Below are 21,083 nucleotides of genomic sequence, written 5' to 3'. Positions count from 1 at the left end.
GGTGAGCGAGTTCATTAGGAATGCATTGACGATGTCGTACCCCCAGAACGAAAAACATTCCCAAACCAGAAAACGTGAAACTTTCACAGCATTCGCGGTGAACTGAAAGCGCGAACCACTGCTTAACCAGGGCAGGTGACCGAAGCATGACCGAATACAAACATGTAGCTATTCTATCCGCAAGGCAATCAAACAGGCTAAGTCCCAGTACAGAGCAAAATCGAGTCGCAATTCAACAGCTCAGACACAAGAGTATGTGGCAGGTCTACAGTCAATCACGGATTACAAAAAGAAAACAGCCCCGTCGCGGACCAGGATGTCTTGCTCCCAGACAGGCTAACAACTTTTTTGCCCGCTTTGAGGACAATACAGTGCCACTGACACGGCCCCTACCAAAACTGCGGGCCCTCAATGCAGCCGAGGTGAGTAAAACATTTAAACGTGTTAACCCTCGCAAGGCTGCAGGCCCAGACGGCATTCCCACGCGTCCTCAGAGCATGCGCAGACCAGCTGGCTGGTGTGTTACGGACATATTAATAATCCTTATCCCAGTCTGCTGCTCCACATGCTTCAAGAGGGACCAATTGTTCCTGTTCCCAAGAAAGCTAAGGTACTGAGCTAAACGACTACCGCCCGTAGCACTCACTTCCGTCATCATGAAGTGCTTTGAAGACTAGTCAAGGACCATATCACCTCACCACCGGACACCCTAGACCCACTCCAATTTGCTTACGACCCAATAGGTCCACAGACAACGCAATCGCAACACACTGCACACTGCCTAACCATCTGGACAAGAGGAATACCCATGTGAGAATGCTGTTCATCGATTACAGCTCAGCATTTAACACATAGTACCCTCCAAACTCGTCATCAAGCTGAGAACCCTGGGTCTCGACCCCCTGTGCAACTGGGTCCTGGACTTCCTGACGGGCCGCCCCCAGGTGGTGAGGGTAGGATACAACATCTCCACCCCGCTGATCCTCAACACTGGGGCCCCACAAGGGTGCGTTCTGAGCCCTCTCCGTTACTCCCTGTTCACCACGACGCGTGGCCATGCACGCCTCCAACTCAATCATCAAGTTTGCGATGACACTAAGTGGTAGGCTTGATTACCAACAACGACGAGACGGCCTACGGAGGAGGTGAGGGCCCTCGGAGTGTGGTGTCAGGAAAATAACCTCACACTCAACGTCAACAAAACAAAGGAGATGATTGGGACTTCCCTATCCACCCCCCTATCCACATCGACGGGTCAGTAGTGGAGAAGGTGGAAAGTTTTAAGTTCCTCGGTGTACACATCACGGACAAACTGAATTGGTCCACCCACACAGACAGCGTTGTGAAGAAGGCGCAGCAGCGCCTCTTCAACTCAGGAGGCTGAAGAAATTCGGCTTGTCACCAAAAGCACTCACAAACTTCTTACAGATGCACAATCGAGAGCATCCTGCGGGCTGTATCACCGCCTGGTACGGCAACGCTCCGCCCACCCGTAAGGCTCTCCAGAGGTAGTGAGGTCTGCAGAACGCATCACCGGGGCAAACTACCTGCCCTCCAGGACACCTACACCACCCGATGTCACAGGAAGGCCATAAAGATCATCAAGGACAAAACCACACAAGCCACTGCCTGTTCACCCGCTATCATCCAGAAGGCGAGGTCAGTACAGTGCATCAAAGCAGGGACCGAGAGACTGAAACCAGCTTCTATCTCAAGGCCATCAGACTGTTAAACAGCCACCACTAACATTTAGCGGCCGCTGCCAACATACTGACTCCAACTCCAGCCACTTTAAAAATGGGAATTGATGGAAATTAGTAAAAATGTACCACTAGCCACTTTAAACAATGCCACATATAATGTTTACTATCCTACATTACCCATCTCATATGTATATACTGTACTCTTATCATCTACTGCATCTTGCCATCTTTATGTAATACATGTACCACTAGCCACTTTAAACTATGCCACTATGTTTAACATACCCTACAGTACTCATCTCATATGTATAATACGTACTCTATACCATCTACGGCAAACTGCTATCGTCTGTACCACCACTCATTCATATATCTTTATGTACATATTCTTTATCCCTTTACACTTGTGTGTGTATAAGGTAGTAGTTGTGGAATTGTTAGGTTAGATTACTTGTTGGTTATTACTGCATTGTCGGAACTAGAAGCACAAGCATTTCGCTACACTCGCATTAACATCTGCTAACCATGTGTATGTGACTAATAAAATTTGATTTGATTTGATTTGATTTGACTATAAAAAGTTTGGGAACCACTGTCATAGAGCACCCTGGCTTTTCCTCTCGGTGATTTAGAATTGTTTTATCAGAAACAGCATGCGGTCTTGAAGTCTCCTTAAGGTGTCAGCATGCTTTAGTTCAGCTGGCACCTAGCCACGTTCGGCTAGGCGAAATGAATGAGTGTGCTTGTGTAACGGATGTGAAATGGCTAGCTAGTTAGCGGGTACGCGCTAATAGCGTTTCAATCGGTTACGTCACTTGCTCTGAGACTTGAAGTAGGGTTTCCCCTTGCTCTGCAAGGGCCGCGGCTTTTGTGGAGCGATGGGTAACGACGCTTCGTGGGTGACTGTTGTTGATGTGTGCAGAGGGTCCCTGGTTCGCGCCCGTGTCGGGGCGAGAGGACGGTCTAAAGTTAAACTATTACACTTGCGTACTCCCTTAAAAGACTTTCGCTTGAAAAATGAGAATAAAGCGGCAATAGTACTGTTTGTCCAATTTGAGACGCCGTAGCCAGTATACGGGACCATTTTTGTCAACGGGTATTTTTCTCAGCTCATACAGGAGTGATTTATGCATTTTTATATTCATAATTGTTCAATTGTGATTCATCATGGGGTGCTGCAGCACCCTCAGCACCCCTACTTCCTGCGGCTATGCTTGCACAGTTCAGTGGGCTATCCTTATCGCTGAGTGTGGTATTGACCTGCCATACTGCTGCTAAGGAGTTGGTGGAGAGTTTGCTACAGTATTGCAGGAGAGTTCCACTGACTTTGCAGTTGATTCGTCTTTGGATCCTTTTGAGAGAAAGCAGTAGCAGTATTACCTCTTTTGGAGGATATACAGTATCTTCAGAAAGTATTCACACTCCTTGACTTGTTATACATTTTGATGTGTTACAAGGTGGGATTAAAATGGATTTAGTTGTCATTTTCTGTCAACAATCTACACAAAATAATCTGTAACATCAAAGTGGAAGAAAAATTCTAAAACACATTTAAAAAAAAATATGAAGTCTAGTTTATCTTAATTAGAAGAGTATTCAACCCCCTGAGCCAATACATGTTAGAATCACCTTTGGCAGCAATTACAGCTGTGAGTCTTTTGGGGTAAGTCTCTAAGAGCTTTGCACACCTGGATTGTACAATATTTGCACATTATTATTTTAAAAATTCTCAAAGCTAGGTCAAGTTGACTGTTGATCATTGCTAGACAGCCATTTTCAAGTCTTTCCATAAATTTTCAAGCCGATATACTGTAAGTCAAAACTGTAACTAGTCCACTCAGGATCATTCAATGTCATCTTGGTAAACAACTCCAGTGTATATTTGGCCTTGTGTTCTGGGTTATTGTCCTGCTGAAAGGTGAATTTGTCTCCCAGTGTGTCACGTCCTGGCCATAGAGAGGCTTTTATTCTCTATTCTGGTTAGGCCAGGGTGTGACTAGGGTGGGCATTCTAGTTTCTTTATTTCTATGTTTTCTATTTCTTTGTGTTTGGCCGGGTGTGGTTCTCAATCAGAGGCAGCTGTCCATCGTTGTCTCTGATTGAGAATCATACTTAGGTAGCCTTTTTCCCCTCCTGTGTTTGTGGGTAGTTGTTTTCTGTATAGTTTTAGTTACCTTACAGAACTGTTCGTTTCTCGCTTTGTTATTTTTGTTCTAGTGTTCAGATTTAAATAAATATCATGAACACGTACCACGCTGCGCTTTGGTCCACTCCTTCTTCATCAGACGAGCGTTACACAGTGTCTAGTGGAAAGCAGATGGAACAAGGTTTTCCTCTAGGATTTTGCCTGTGCTTAGCTCTATTCCGTTTCTTTAAATCCTAAAAAACTCCCTAGTCCTTGCCGATGACAAGCACACAAATCAAATCAAATCAAATGAAAGTTTATTTGTCATGTGCGCCGAATACAACAGGTGTAGACTTTACAGTGAAATGCTTACTTACAGGCTCTAACCAATAGTGCAAAAAAGGTATTAGGTGAACAATAGGTAAGTAAAGAAATAAAACAACAGTAAAAACACAGGCTATATACAGTAGCGAGGCTATAAAAGTAGCGAGGCTACATACAGACACCGGTTAGTCAGGCTGATTGAGGTAGTATGTACATGTAGATATGGTTAAAGTGATTATGCATATATGATGAACAGAGAGTAGCAGTAGCGTAAAAGAGGGGTTGACGGGTGGTGGGTGGCGGAACACAATGCCGATAGCCCGGTTAGCCAATGTGCGGGAGCACTGGTTGGTCGTCCCAATTCAGGTAGTATGTACATGAATGTATAGTTAAAGTGACTATGCATATATGATAAACAGAGAGTAGCAGCAGCGTAGAAAGAGGGGTTGGGGGGGCACACAATGCAAATAGTCCGGGTAGCCATTTGATTACCTGTTTAGGAGTCTTATGGCTTGGGGGTAAAAACTGTTGAGAAGCCTTTTTGTCCTAGACTTGGCACTCCGGTACCTCTTGCCATGCGGTAGTAGAGAGAACAGTCTATGACTGGGCCTTCCTCTGACACCGCCTGGTGTAGAGGTCCTGGATGGCAGGCAGCTTAGCCCCAGTGATGTACTGGGCCGTACGCACTACCCTCTGTAGTGCCTTGCGGTCAGAGGCCGAGCAATTGCCGTATCAGGCAGTGATGCAACCAGTCAGGATGCTCTCGATGTTGCAGCTGTAGAACCTTTTGAGGATCTCAGGACCCATGCCAAATCTTTTTATTTTCCTGAGGGGGAATAGGCTTTGTCGTGCCCTCTTCACGACTGTCTTGGTGTGTTTGGACCATTCTAGTTTGTTGTTGATGTGGACACCAAGGAACTTGAAGCTCTCAATCTGCTCCACTACAGCCCCGTCGATGAGAATGGGTGTGTGCTCAGTCCTCCTTTTCCTGTAGTCCACAATCATCTCCTTAGTCTTGGTTACGTTGAGGGATAGGTTGTTATTCTGGCACCACATGGCCAGGTCTCTGACCTCCTCCATATAGGCTGTCTCGTTGTTGTCGGTGATCAGGCCTACCACTGTCGTCTGCAAACGTAATGATGGTGTTGGAGTCGTACACATAACATGATGCGTAACATGATGCAGCCAACACCATGCTTAAAAATATGAAGTGTAGTACTCAGTGATGTGTTGTGTTGGTGCCCTTCTTTGTGAGGCATTGGAAAACCTCCCTGCTCTTTGTGGTTGAAATTCACTGCTCGGTTAAGGGACCTTACAGATAATTGTATGTGTGGGGTACAGAGATGAGGTAGTCATTAGAAAATCATGTTAAATACTATTATTGCACACAGAGTGAGTCCATGCAACTTGTTACGTGACTTGTTAAGCAAATGTTTACTCCTATGTAGGCTTGCCATAACAAAATGGTTGAATACTTATTGACGTAAGACATTTCATTTTTTCATTTTTTATTAATTTGTAAACATTTCTAAAATAATAATTCCTCTGACATTATGGGGTATTGTGTGTAGGCCAGTGACTCAACATCTGAGTTGAATCACTTTTAAATGCAGGCTGAAGCACAACAAAATGTGGGAAAAGTCAAGGGGTGTGAATACTTTCTGATGGCACTGTAGCTGTAACTTTTTAGTTTTTGTTATGTTGTGCCCCTGCTGCTTACAGAATGACTCGTAACAGATGTAGGATCTTAGTTTGATCACTCTTTTGTTACTAAGAATTTTTCTGCACAGAAGGAAATGCAAACTTGAAGTTTATTCATTGTTTAAAAAGGTTTCTAAAGTTTGTAATTTCCATTTAAAATGTCAGGGTTGATTGCTTTAATGAAAAAATATCAACCCCTACAAACAATTTAATTAATTATAATCTACACAATAATTCAAATGTCTTGTTGCTGCAGGATTATTTTCCTGCTGTTGAAAACTGGCTCAAATTACGATCCTACATCTGTTACATACAGGTAATTGACCAGCTTTTCAGATCCCTCCAAAACATTCTGAAATTTCAAGCGGTCTTTTCAAACACTAAAAGGTCATTATCAACATTTTCACAATTTCACGGTATTATTCCAACTTCATAGTGTGGAAATACTGTATGTATAAAGCACAGGCAAATCACATTTTTGACTGCATTGGGCCTTTAAATCCAAAGAGTACCTTTCCACGTAAAATACTTAAAATGCTATTTTGAGAGCCTGGTCCTATTTGTATGTGCCAAGTGCTAAAGCTAAAAGCACATACTAAAATTGTGTTCCAAGAATGTGCAAAGTTGTAAGGGATGACCAAGTAGGCAATGAAAAACAACTGAATAGGGTGCAAATATTAGGGGATTTATTTTCCCAAACTTGAAGTTGTTTACAAAGTAAGATAAATCAAAAACCATAGTACCAGAGAGGAAGAGGCGAAGGGCGAGGTTTTACTCTGCTCGCAATCTGTCCACGAAAATAAGCCCATGAAGTGGGCACTTTATGTATGGAGGTCAATGAGTGTTGAATTGATCAGGTGTCATGGTAAGACCCAAGTGCAGACTGTGTGGAGTGACAATGTTTATTGTAACAACAGGGGCAGGCAAACGACAGGTCAAGGCAGGCAGAGGTCGATAATCTAGAGTAGGAGCAAAGTTACAGGACGGCAGGCAGGCTCAGGGTCAGGCAGAGTGGTCAGGCGGGCAGGTACAGGGTCAGGACAGGCAAGGGTCAAAAACCAGGAGGACAAGAAGAAGCGAGGCAGGGAAAAGACAGGCGCTGACAGGACAAACGCTGGTAAGCTTGAAAAAAAAGGCAAACTGGCACAGACAGACAGAAAACACAGGTATAAATACCCAGAGAATAAGTGGGGAAGAAGGGCGACACCTGGAGTGGGTGGAGACAAGCACAAGGACAGGTGAAACAGATCAGGGCGTGACAGAATATCTTCATCAAAAAATTTAATTGCTAATTTGCTTACGGGAGGCTTATTTGATCGAATATATGTTTTGTAATGGTTAGGTTGTTATGAATGCACTGATATAAGTGGACGCAAGTGGCATTTCGGCAAGTTACCCAAAAACTACTTTATATCGGAGTCAACTGGGTGAGTATTCCTATGAGTTGGGAGCAGTCAGCCAATGAAGAAGAACACAATTCATTACTTTAAAATGGAGATAGCCTCAATGGCACTGCCCAGGCAGTCACAGACGGTATTATGGCACAGACACAAAGATGAGACCTTTATCTATCTCTATGGCCTGTTGTTCACACGCGTATCTGCCCTCTTACTGGTGTGGCGTACCGTGGGCAAGCCACCAGGGGGAGACTCGTCGCGGCCTGGTGACAGACGGAGTCTACATCATGCGGCGGTGGCTCTCTCTGCTGGACATGCCAGGTCTCGACGGGTCTTTTTCTTTATTGTTTTAAATAAACACCATTGAAACTGAGGTCTCACACTTGTGTCCGTGTCTGCCACAAGTGGTGAAGAACGCAGGCATTTGACAACGTGGTCAGACCAGGGTTGACATTTATGCAGTATCAGCATAGACGAGTTGATAGCTCAGTTCGTTCGGGCCCAACAAGCGCAACAGGACATTCAGGAACGAATGCTGGAAACAGCGTCTACAGAATGTCCACCTGCTTGAGGAAGTCAGGAACCTGCGAGGAGAAACACAGATCAAATCGCATCCCAATCAGTTTTTAAGTTTTTAATCAAGCTAACGGAGGATGATGACATCCTCGAATGAACGTTCGAACGGACAGCACTCCGGGAAGGATGGCCCAATGCGGAGACACCCAGGCGTATTATGACCTCAACACTGAACAGGTGGCTAACTACAACGGTTTCAAGAGGGAGGTACTTAGCCACTACGGGTACAGCCTGGTACTTAGCTGCTACGCCCAAAGCCTTCCCCCTGAGCCCAGGTGAGCGACCTACTGCGCATCACCAGGGCATGGCTCCTAACCGATATAGCTACCCTCCCTTTTATCGACAAAGTGGTCATGGATCGCTTCTTACGGGTGCTACCTCACGTCATGAAGAGGGCGGCAAGCCTACCCGCGCCCCAGACCTTGAAGGACCTCTTGGGTGCCGTGGAGATGCACCAGAATACTGAGGCCCTGCTGAAGGGGACGCAGGCTGAGTCAGGGAGCTGTTGGAGGGGACGGAAGGATGACCCCATCATGGTACTCCCCAATTCGACAGTCAGCTGGGCTAAAGGACTGCAGACCCACGGAGAGACAGCCGGGGGAGAGTCGACTCGCCGCCGATGACCCCAGGTAGATGAAGACCAAAGGAGGCGCCCGGGGACACCTCACATGGAATTGCCTGGGTCGAGAGGAGTCGATGCCATCAGTGGGCCCCGGAGACGAGCCGGGCCACGCAGTAAACTACGTCACCTCCTGTTGGGTCCACAGCAAACCACCAGCACCCATGGTCCCGGTGAAAGTCGATGTTCATGACACCTCGCCTCTGTTGGATTCCGGGAGTGTGGTAACGCTCGTACATGCGTGCCTGCTGGCCCATCTGACCGTGGTGAGGAGATGTCCGTCACCTGTGTAGGAAGCTGTTGCCAACCCCGTGTCTACGGACCCAGAGTCCAGGTCTGAGGGGGCACCGGGACCAACCTCACCAACCTCACCCGCCGAGACACCTGCCCTGAGCCCCCTGAGGTGACAGTTTGGGACCGCCTAGTGGGAGGATCCGAACTTGAAAGCTGCCATGGCCCAAGTGATAGCGGTGGATGGCCAGCTTCTTCCAAATCAAAAATAACCTTTTGTATCAGGTGTTGCATGAACAGGGGGAACTTTGAGAGGTCCTGTTGTTGCCTCGCCAGTAGGTCGGAACCGTTCTTCAGCTGTCCCACACCCATTTGTTGGGGGTGCACCTGGGAATGGAGAAGACCTGGGAACGTATCTTTGCCCGGTTCCACTGGCCGCGCATGAGGTGGGCCATGGAAGACTATTGCCGCAGCTGCCCGGAGTGTCAAAGCACCGCCCCAAAAGCACACTTCCGGAACCCGCTGGTTTTCCTACCAATCATTGGAGTGCCGTTTGAATGCCCAGCCAACCCTCCTTACGCAGCATGGTGGAACACGTAGAGACGATGAGGGAGCGGATGACAGCCATATGGCCAGTGGCAAGGGACCATATGGAGAAGGCCCAGAGCGCCCAAGCCAAGGTCTACAATCATGGTACCCAGCCCCGAGAATTCCATGTCGGTGACAAGGTGCTAGTTTTTATCCCCATTGCAGAAAGTAAGTTCCTGGCAACATGGCACGGGCCGTACAAGGTGACAGAGAAATTGGGACCTGTAAATGACTGCGTACGGCAGCCGGGTAGACGGAAACCCCAACAGATTTACCACGTTATCCTATTAAAGAGTTGGCACGTGAGGACAGCCTTGGTCGTGTTCTGGTCAAAACCTGGGACATCGATGGGACGAGTGGTGGTCCCGACCAATGAGGGCCTCGGACCGGCCCAGAAGTAAGCGCTCCAGGAGCTCATCGATCGGAACACCGCCGTGTTTTCCGAGAAGCCAGGCCGAACGACCCTCATTGAACACCACGACATCACCCGGCCAGGAGAAACGGTATGAAAGAGGCCATACCGGATCCATACCACAGCCCCATCATGTTGGTGCCCAAACCAGACGGTTGTCTGCATTTCTGCAATGACTTCCGGGGGGTGAACGACATCAGTTTGTTCTACACCTATCCCATGCCGAGGGTGGACGAGCTCATCGACCGGTTGGGAAAGGCCCGGTACATCAACACCCTGGACCTGACCAAGGGTACCCTTGGCAGCCTCCTCCTGGGAGAAGACAGCATTCTCGACACCGGACGGCTTATACCAGTACCGGTTCCCCTTTCGGTCTCCATGGAGCCCCACCCACGTTCCAGTGCCCGATGGACCGAGTCTTCCGACCCCACCAACAGGACGCAGCGGCTTATTTGGAGGACATCCTCATCCACAACCAAGGTAGGGAAGAACACAGGACGCGCTCAGGCAACCTGGGTTGACAAGAAATGCAAGCTGGGGTTCGAGGAGGTGGAGTACCTGGGGGTATCTGATCAGACGGGGGAACATTAAGCCCCAGAAGAGGAAGGTCCAGGCGGTTCGTGACTGACCTGTTCCCCGCACCAAGACACAGGTCAAGTCCTTCCTGGGGCTGGCGGGATACTATAGCCGGTTTATCCCCAACTTTGCGGCTATAGCCTCCCCCTTTACAGATCTGACCAGAGCCCGCCTCCCGAAAACACTGAAGTGGTCGGATGAGGCCGAAGCGGCGTTCAGGCACCTGAAGCACAAGCATTTCGCTACACTCACAATAACATCTGCTAACCATGTGTATGTGACAAAGAAAATGTCCAGGTACCGATGCTGGTGCAGACGGATGCCTGCGACACAGGACTAGGGGCTGTCCTGTCCCAGGTACATGATGGGGAGGAACATGTACATAAGCAGGAAGTTGATACCCGGAGAAAATTACTCGAGTACTCGATTGTCGAGAAAGAGTGTCTAGCGGTGAAGTGGGCGCTAGACACTATTAAGTATTACCTTTTGGGCACGCACTTCACCCTGGTCACAGACCATGCTCCCCTGGTCTGGATGGCCAGGGGAAAGGACACAAACGATCGTGTCACCAGGTGGTTCTTGTCCTTTCAACGCTTTTCTTTTTCTGTTGTGCACAAGTCAGGGGCGAAGCATTAGAACGCGGATGCCCTATCGAGAAGTGAGACGTACATCGCACTGATGACTGCCCCCTCCCCAACATTCTCCTCCCGCCCGCCTTCCATCTTTGAGGACATGAATTTCCATACTTTAATTTCTTGTCAATATAATAGACAATCTTTGATAGTGCATAAAAATAGTACGTAAAGGTCTGTAAATTAATACAGGTAAAACTGAACCAAGGGGTTCTGTGTTTTACCCCAGAGGAGACAGCATTCCCCGGAGCCCAGAAGGCGGTAACCCGTAAGATTTCTTTTCTTTTTCTTTATTCTTTTAAATTAACACCCTTGACACTTGTGTCCGTGTCTGATCTGTGTAAACGTCTAGATCAAACCTCCTGGTCTGCCACACTGGCTAGAATGGTCCCACCTGATCGCACATCTTCCCACCTGCCTTCCATCTTTGAGGACACGTATTTCTTAATTCCTATGTGGAACATAAGGCTTCCACAATATATAATCATGTCCCCACATTGCCCAAGCTTAATCCAAGTGATTTTGAATCTTCATGTGGAAATACTCTTTCCCGTTGTCTGTTCCCTCAGGTCTGTCGTTTTGGCTGAACCTCAGGAACTCATATCTTCCAAGATGTTGTTGTTGTGCTGTTACCTTATCCGAATCTTAAAAATATAATTGCCGCTCAACATTGATAGGGCATATGTGCAGTGTTGATGTGTAATGTCTAATTTATTGTTGTGGTTTATTGTGTATCATTTTGTGAATCATTTTTTACTTTCTAGACCTTTTCTGTACATCCTTGTGGTAAAGGAACATTGTAGATGCAAAGCGAAGTTATGTGCAAGCAGACAGTAAAGTATTAACTCATCTCATGGGTAATCTCGATATTGACTGGAATTTGTGTGTGGGTCCCACAGGCCTGAGGACGGAGAGATCCACCCAGAGATCTGCAGGCTCTTCATCCAGCTGCAGTGCTGTCTGGAGATGTACATCACGGAGATGCTCAAGTCTGTCTGTCTGCTGGGGTCCCTGCAGCTCCACAGGAAAGGTAGGGAATGCCTCACAAAAAACAACATGAAATTATAACCTGACGTAGAGCCTTTATAGCACTATCATAGCCAGAGACGTGAAGCCTACATAGGTCTGCTTTCTGATGGGATCCCTGAAGCTGCACAGGACAGCTATAGAACCCTTGATATCTTTACACAGATTCAAATCCAATCCAATTTCAGCTACAATTCACTGTTTACTAGGGCTGTAATGCTATACATATTTGTACCGATTGGTTCTGTACAAGGACCTCGGTTCGGTTCACACTGTGAACCTGAATCAATACATCATTTATTTTGTTTACAAAAAATAAAAACACTAGGCCTATAGGCTTTGCCTACGCTGTGTTGTTTGCCATTACCTCGTGAGTAAACCTGAGCTGAATCCGTTAAAACAACTACAGCCTATGTGCACATAATGAAAAGGAATTAAAAGTTAAATGAGAAGTATATGCTATAACGAACAAGAGCCAACAGGTAGGCTGCTATTTCATCTGAATGGAGGTGTAGTTATTTGTAACCGTAGGACAGGAAGAAGGCCCATGCAGACTCAATTAGCCTGCTCTTCCTTGTGCTGTATCAGGTCTAGTTAATAAAATAGCTTACAAATGAGCTTTTCTGCTGCTTCCCTCACTCGGATCTGACAACGTCTATATTGAAATATTTATTTTGCATATTTATCTGGGTGGGAAAGCCCCAGTTCCATTTCAGAATGGGTCCAACTTTTTAGACCTCTACTTGAGGCCCAAAATAACAGTCCCTGTCACAATAGACAATGCCAGGAACATTGTGAATGATGTCACATAAACTGGACTTGGGACACAAATAGGGTTCTTTCTAATTTAACGTATTTTGCCAAAGAAACAAAAATGAACTATAGTAACTGTTGAATTTCATTTTTCCACTGTATCGCAACCGTAACCAAACCGTGACCCCAAAACCGCAATATGTACCGAACCTTGAGTTTGGTGAACTATTACACCCCTACTGTTTACTGTGTAAAACATGTCATTACTATTACATTACTATTATTATTAATAGTGTGTGTGTGTGTGTGTATTCCAGGGAAAGGGAAAGATTCCTGTGGGCCTTCCAGGATTGACAGTAAGGTAGATGAGAGCTCAGATATACCCATTCTAGAAGACACCTCCTCCTCCCCAATGGATTGTCATCAGCTCTGCTGGCTAGTCGCCACAGACATAGACAATACTGAGAGGTGGGCCTATTGTGTCTGTGTGTGTGTGTGTGCGTGCGTTGGTGTTATTACCATAATTCTGAATACATTAGCAAGACACATATGAGCACTATGTAAATATGATTTCATAGGGACATGAGAGAGATGAAGAACCTTCTCAGTAAACTCAGGGAGACGATGCCTTTACCACTGAAGAACCAAGGTAGGGTCTCAACTGGAACGCACACATGGTTTCTATATGCTTGGATCTTATGTGTGTCAAATACACCGTTGAAATGACTTTGAGATGAGTTTGAACTTGTAATTGTCTTGTCTGTGTTTGTACCCAGATGACAGCAGCTTGCTGAACCTGACTCCTTACCCACTGGTCGGACAGAGGAAGAGGCGGTTCTTTGGGCTCTGTTGCCTGGTAACCAGCTAAGGGCCCCGCCTTCCTGGGTTGAAGGCGCAACGGTGACGCTTTACTTGGTAGTGTAGTTCAAGGCACAACCATAACAGTGTCCAAAGAAAATCGTAGTGTCATAAGACATGCCAAAATGTGACAACATTTTTATAAAAACTTATGTTAACTAGAATTACTTATATTTGCCTGTCATGACCACTATATTTATTTGCTTTATGACATAGTGTCATAAGATATTGACAGTTGTCATAACAGTGCCCCATAACGGAAATAGCATAGTATGTCATGTTTTGGAATGTGTTATGACAGTTTACGATGCAATTATGACACTTTACGATGCAATTATGACACTGTTATGTATGTGTGATGAACAATACATCAAGTAAAGCATTACTTTGGCAACAAAGACACCATTAACCACAATCCTTCACCACCTGTGTCTCCCACCGATCTATTACTGCCATTTCCAATATACGATACATTTCTCTCTTTTGTTAAAAAGGCTACCTAACCCATTTTATAATTTAATTTTGTAATACAAAAATGAATTGTAATTGCAATGTAATGAAACGAATAGTCATAAACATATATTTTAAATGTATTACAACTGATTTTCCTTTTGTCAGAGTTTTTTTTGGTTTGTCAGAGGTTTTCGGGAGAGAGACCATTTGAAACAGTAGGCAGGTTTCCATTGACCAAGGTTTATTCGACAAAGGCAAAGTCGCAAAAGGAAATATTGCGACATGTGTAATGGAAATGGCAGATATTGTCCTGACTCAAGAATACCTAAATTGCTTCGTCTTGCTTTTCTGGTTGGCAGGAAAGTTTCACAATCCAATTATTTCAGATCTACACGAGTGAAAGTTTCAAATATGGCAAATATTAGTAAATTATTGCATTCTTTCCATGGTGGCTTTTGCGGGCTACCTGAGACATGAAACAAATAGCTGGCATACAGGCTGTCGCCAATTTATTAATGTGTAATTTGCCTAAATGGGTCATGGAAACACTTCAACCACTACATTTTATTCGACACTTTAGGTTTTAACGAAAAATATATATATTTTTAGGTGTGACGTCATTATGCCCAGCTGTTTTTATCAACACAAGATAGTTAAATTGAAACAAATTGACAAGTTAATGGAAACATAGCTACTGTCAACATGATTTTCTTCCATAAAGCTGAATTGATGAATGAATGGTGTGTGGGACACAATATGATCTGCAAGTTTGTGTCAAAAACAATGTTACCAAGTACGACACTTGCAGTATATATGGACACACTGCTAGATAGAAGGTATGGAGCACACCAGAGGACAGAAAGTCTGTTGTGTTTCCCTCTCTGTTTTCCATTTCTTGCCGTCCCTGCACTTCCTGTACTGACCTTTATTTTGTCTTCCATGAACAAAAAACCTATACCCAACTTTTACTTTCCATCTTCAAGGAGGAATATACTATACAATACTCAAAAAAAGATTAACTTCTTTGCACATGCAATATCTATCTTTAAAGTGAGACTTTAGAATTGTGTATATACATACTCTCTAAGCGATGCGCTCTGAATTATTTTCCAGGTTGGGATAGTGTAGTGAAGTCTTGGTTGGCATAAGCAGGTGGCGTCTCCCTCTGTAAGGCACAGTCAGTGCTGACAGTGGGGACTCAGCATGGGTCTTGCTTATTAATAATAGTGCTAAATGTGTAGGGCATGGAAAAGGTACAGTACTCTAGTCAAAGCTGAAATAAAAAGCTATATGTTATTTTACATTGTTAATAAACTTTTTTATTTAAACTGACTGATCTGTTTTTTAGTGTCTTTTAGTTCTTTATAGGCCCTATTCAGACTTGAGATAAGTTGACCGTTACTTAAAGATGCAGTCCGGGATCTTAAGACCTTAATCACTTCGTAACATATTTTACAGATTGGAATTCGTAACATATCATAGAAAATTTATTAAGTAGTACACAATTGAGCACAATTTTCTGAGACCTGTTTTGGCTCATGAGCACTACATTCAAAACTACTGTCTGAAATTATATAGAAGCTCTGGAGCATCACTTTAACAGTTTAGACCCCAATAGAATTCTAGAATGCTGCTGTAGATTACTGCGAATTTTCAAGATAAAGTAAATTTTGTCACACATTTCAAACAAACAGACATAGCTCAAAAACAAAGAAAAAAATTACAATCACAAGTTAACTTAGTTTTAAAGGACACAACCTCTTCTTTAAACCTCGACAGGATCGGTGTAACCCCCGTTGGGACGGTTGAGCTAACGTAGGCTAATGTGATTAGCATGAGGTTGTAAGTAACAAAAAAAATCCTTAAGAGGTTTTAATATGACAACAATCGGAATAACATAAATTTTTGTCTTCTATGTAAAGACACTCACTATCAAAAAACTATTAACACTCACCACAACAACAAAAAATATAGTCAAATGTACCAAGTATAATATATTATACTTATAAATATTTTTTTGAAATCAAAAATGTGACCAGACGACAATATTCAGAAAGTATTTCAAAACCCACACAAAGTAGGCTACTTGATTGACAATGATTCTTACTTCTGTAACAATGTAAAAATGCTAACAACTATTCAGAGACTATTCCTCAATAAGATTTAGTACAGACAAAATGTTGAAATAGTCGCCTACTTTGACAACAATTCAGTGAATGCAACAAGTATTAGATAGAGACAGATAAGGAGAGAAAATGCCATACACAACTGTTCTAAGACCATACATTTTTTTTACACAATTTACCTATACGATTTGTAGGACTAATCATGTCACGCTGTCCCTTGAGTGTTTGCATTCAGCCTCCGACATGCCATGAAACTTCTTGAAGAACGGACTCATCCTACAAAGTGGCACAAAATGTCAAAATAGTACTTTGACAACAATTCATTAATTGCAACAAGTATTAGATAGATAAAGATTCAGATTAAAAATCTAAATGCACACACACAAAATAGGCTATTTGACAAAGCTTCAAACTTCTGTGACAATGTACAAATGCAAACAACTATTCAGAGACTATTTAAAAATGTAGATAACCTCTCAAAATAACATTTAGTACGGATAAAATTCAGTATTAAGTATTAAATAGGGAAATATTCAGAGAAAAACTCAAAATATAGAAAGATAGACACAGATACAAAGAGAAGATACAAAACACAATTTCCCTATAAGATTTGGAGGACAAATTCATACAGTATTTCACACTGTCACATTCATGTTTGCATTTTGCCTACATCATGTCATGAAACTTCTGGAAGCACGGCCCCATCCTGCAAAGTGGCACAGAACACGTAGAGCACCCAAAGGACGTTTATACACATCTCCCACTCTTTACCCTGCGTCCACTCCAGATGCACACCACACACCCTCTCTTGAGCCCTTCAAACGTCACCAGGGAGTGGCCTTCTTTCAAATTATGAGTACAACTCAGTCCACACCCCCTGGTGACACACTCTTGGCTCCCCACTTCCGGCCACTGTATCCATCACAAAGTGAATGCACAAGCTGCATTTTGAATGCCTTCAGGGACCAGTGCCTGCATTTCTGGGAAGGGGCATTTGCATGGTCCCCACACTGATCGTCTGACACCGTCGTTAGGGTACCATACATAACTAGCAAAATGCCACGCAACCGCTTTAAGCAGCTATGTAGGTACATGCACTTTTCAGATCCAAATTCAACAAATGAGACGGACACATTGCATGAAGTAAGCTGTGTGGGTGAATGGTTGGACGTGGGGAAGATGCACTCCATGGACACGTAGGCTCCCATGTCTGGTGTGCTCTCCCTCTTCCTCTTCCTCCTCCTCTTCCTCCTCCTCTTCCTCTCCATGTTCCACTTCTCTTCACTCTCCTCTCCCTCCTCTTCACTGTCTTCTTCACTCTCCTCTTCCTCTCTCCCTCCATTCTCCTCTTCACTCTCCCCTTCCTTTCTCCTTCCATTCTCCTCTTCACTCTCCTCTTCCTCACACTCTACACTCTCCTCTTCACTCTCCTCTTCCTCTCTCCCTCCATTTGACCCTGCTGGTCATCTATGAACATTTGAACATCTTGGCCATGTTCTGTTATAATCTCCACCCGGCACAGCCAGAAGAGGACTTGCCACCCCTCATAGCCTGGTTCCTCTCTAGGTTTCTTCCTAGGTTCCGGCCTTTCTATGGAGTTTTTCCTAGCCACCGTGCTTCTACACCTGCATTGCTTGCTGTTTGGGGTTTTAGGCTGGGTTTCTGTACAGCACTTTGTTACATCAGCTGATGGAAGAAGGGCTTTATAAAAACATTTGATTGATTGATTGATTGATTCTCCTCTTCACTCTCCTCTTCCTCTCTCCCTCCACTATCCTCTGGCTCCACTTCCTCCTCCTCTTCCTCCTCGCTCCACCTCTCTGTCCCTCCAATCATCTCTAACTTCTCTTCCTCCTTGCCTTCTGCTGCTGAGCCCTGACTCTCCACATCACTTCCCTTGCTTTCACTAACCTAGCAGGAAGAGGAACATTGGGAGAGGGAGAATGAGAGAGGAACAAATATAATACAATTGTGGTCAGGATCATAATCTCTCTTTCTCTCTATTTCTCGCTCTCTCTCTCTGTCTCGCTCTGTCTCTCTTTCACTCACACAAACAATCTCTCTTTCTCTCTCCCTTCCACTCTTTCTTTCTTTCTTTCTTTCTTTCTTTCTTTCTTTCTTTCTTTCTTTCTTTCTTTCTTTCTTTCTTTCTTTCTTTCTTTCTTTCTTTCTTTCTTTCAGCCATACACATACGCTGCATGTGCAATAGCTAATGGGGATCCTATATATCCATATATACTGCAAGTGTCGTACTAAACTAAATCATAATGCTATACAGCACTCTCATTCAGCCAATGAAATCCCACGACACATAAACACACACACACACACACACACACATACATACAGTAGCATCATGAAGCTATACAGCCCTTGCATTCAATCAATCAATCAAAATTTTACAAAGCCCTTAGTGGTGAAGATTGTTTCTCTGTTCATTGTGTGCGTATATGTTTTTTTCAGACTGATGGATAATCAGACAGGATAGAGCACACACAAATAAATAAATAAATGGTACACACACTTCAAGACCCATGGGCAGATGACTTAGTTAGCTGGTAGTCTTTGTAGGGGGGAGTGAGACAATCAAGTGAAAGCGTTGCTAACGAAGCACAATGCTGCTGACTCCACTCAACTCTTGCCTTCTTGCCTGACAGATAACTACAGAGTTAGTTGAATAGTTACTTAGCTGTTTCCAATTGAATAGCACCGGTAGAAACAGGACAAAACAAACAACTTGTTAGCTGGCTATGTAAATAAATATAACTGAAAATCAATCTAATTTGAGCTCCACTGTGCGGGCTTCTTCCATAACACGACAGTTAAGCAAACTGTCAAATAATAAGAAATATGAATATCTGTAACTAGCAAACATGACAAACCATAGCCTAAGTCCAACAGATTACAAATTACTCTAATCTCTATTTTGTCAAAGATATTATTGTTCGAAAAACAAGGCCGCTATGGGTTCTAAAGGGTCTTTAAGTGTCCATGTTAAGTGACATTTCTTTTAAAGTAGCACATGTTAAGAGGCACATGTTCATTTACTTATCCTAAGTCTGAATCGGGCCTTATAAGAAGAAACAATGAAGCACCACACATTTCTGAAACTATATTTTCATAGACAGCATTCCTCGGGAAGTATTAGTAGTATTTTCAAATGATATTACAATGATCAACTGACTCAAATCAATTGAACGTACTACTCATTTTCTAGAAGATGTCGGACACGTTTGAGCCAAGTTGCAGTCTAGTCCCATGTCTCAGTGGCATGCTTTAAGATCTTTGTGCTTTTTCCCTGTTGCCTACATCATTGTCCCAATGACAGTGTGCACTGTCCAATGCATCAATTCCCAAGTGGCCCAGAAGCTCAGATTCCTGTAAAGGAGTGTTCTATCCGCTGGGTGGAGACAGCTCATCCATATTCAAAGTCATAGGCTCAGTTTAGATTTAGCCAACAGATGTGAAGATACAACGTAATGGCATGTTAACATCTAGCGATTATCAATTTGAATACAAATTCAATGGATGTTATGAGAAATCCTCAGAATCATGTGTCAAGTTTAGATTGATACTGAGCTAATCCAAATGATCAGAACCAATGTATTGCCTTCCCTCAAAGATACAAGAAGTAAAAAAATCCCACAAGGGCGTCTCGGGACAAGGGTTCGTTCTCTGGTACATTGCTCGCTTGAAACAAACATGTTTGGTATCACTCTCTCACATGGGTTGGACCTGTCTCTTATACACATCTAGATGTGTATAAGAGACAGGGCCCACACACACACACACACACACCACTCCCCCCACCCTCCCCTACACACAGACACACATGTCTGCCTGAGGTCAGCACTGCCAAGCCCACTGAGAAGGTCCAGCTGGCTTGGTGAATTACAGGACAAAACTGTACAGTATTTTGGAAGAAATATGGGACATCCATTGTTCAAATGATACATTGGCTAGCCTATTGGGAATACCCTAATTTAGCTACAACATAAGTAAAAAATACTATTGACATTGAGTTATTTTTCTTCTATTATTCTGCCTCTGTAGCCAACTCCTCTATTGGCCATGCCAGTCTTGCAGTACAGAGAGACATTTTTTGTTCATAAGCAAATGTCACGTTCAAGTGATGCAAGCATATGCATGCAACAAAAAGCCCTGTGGTAGCTTGTAAACTATTGACCTTGACAAACTCAGCAGTGCGTGATGACCATGAAAACACACAAGACTGATGGCTATAGCTATGTTCAACAAGTATATTATTCTTCTGGCTTTATTTAGCTCTATTTGTAAGATTTGACCCTGCTTGCTGGCTTGATAGATTGGCAGTTTGCTAGGTAATCCATACTTCCATGACATCTGCGATGGTGTAGATGATAACCAATTGATCACGTGTTTGCTAACTTGTATGAGCTGCGTCTAAAGTCGGACATGATTGTATTTACATACATTTTGATTTGATTTGATGTAAATAAACCGCTTTCTGATTTGGAACTGTACGTGCAACTTTTCATGACGCAGCCGGGAAATGAGTGTAATATGAGTCTCCAGCTGCTTTCTGCACAGTGCACAGAACTGAACATACCACTGGAGGTCACTGTGTGTCTGCGTATTAGTAAGAATCAGTCAGCCCCCCCACCACCCGCCATTCAACTGAACCACTCTGTGTGCTACACGGTCCACTCCCCTCACAAGTAGATGGTCCCAGTATTTAGGTTGGGCCTGATTCCGACCCGAGTTAAGCACGCATAAACGGAATTCCCTGGAACAATGTGCACATATTTAGATGGCTTTCTTTCATTGATCCCTCATTTTCTGAACCTGTTCTATCGATATATTCTAGTCTGTTGGCAAAATTCTAACTAAAAGGTACGGTACACCGTATATAAAGGGATGGCTTAAGATAAATGTACTGAAAAGCCTATTGAATGAAAACTCCCAGAGAGAATCTGTTGGCCAACAATTGGAAGAGTTTTCAGC

At 44.0% G+C, this 21,083-nt stretch overlaps 1 protein-coding gene across 2 annotated transcripts in view; it reads left to right on the top strand.

Annotated features, from left to right (window-relative positions):
- Window positions 1-15,306, top strand: part of rgs7bpa (regulator of G protein signaling 7 binding protein a) — a 29,118-nt gene extending 13,812 nt beyond the window's left edge. Inside the window, exons 3-6 of one of the 2 annotated variants that reach the window (XM_070447116.1) lie at window positions 11,784-11,914; window positions 12,987-13,131; window positions 13,242-13,312; window positions 13,440-15,306. In XM_070447116.1, the coding sequence (XP_070303217.1) occupies window positions 11,784-11,914; window positions 12,987-13,131; window positions 13,242-13,312; window positions 13,440-13,531 (439 nt within the window). In that variant the 3' untranslated portion in view covers window positions 13,532-15,306. Of the gene's footprint in view, window positions 1-11,783; window positions 11,915-12,980; window positions 13,132-13,241; window positions 13,313-13,439 lie in introns of both variants that reach the window. The other variant, XM_024003409.2, reaches the window with a different exon arrangement.
- The last annotated feature ends 5,777 nt before the right edge of the window (window positions 15,307-21,083 follow it).

The sequence above is a fragment of the Salvelinus sp. IW2-2015 genome, linkage group LG15 (genome assembly GCF_002910315.2).
Source record: "Salvelinus sp. IW2-2015 linkage group LG15, ASM291031v2, whole genome shotgun sequence".
Lineage (NCBI taxonomy): Eukaryota > Metazoa > Chordata > Actinopteri > Salmoniformes > Salmonidae > Salvelinus > Salvelinus sp. IW2-2015.
Note: the sequence above shows the minus strand (reverse complement) of the source record. Positions and strands in the feature narration are given on the sequence as shown.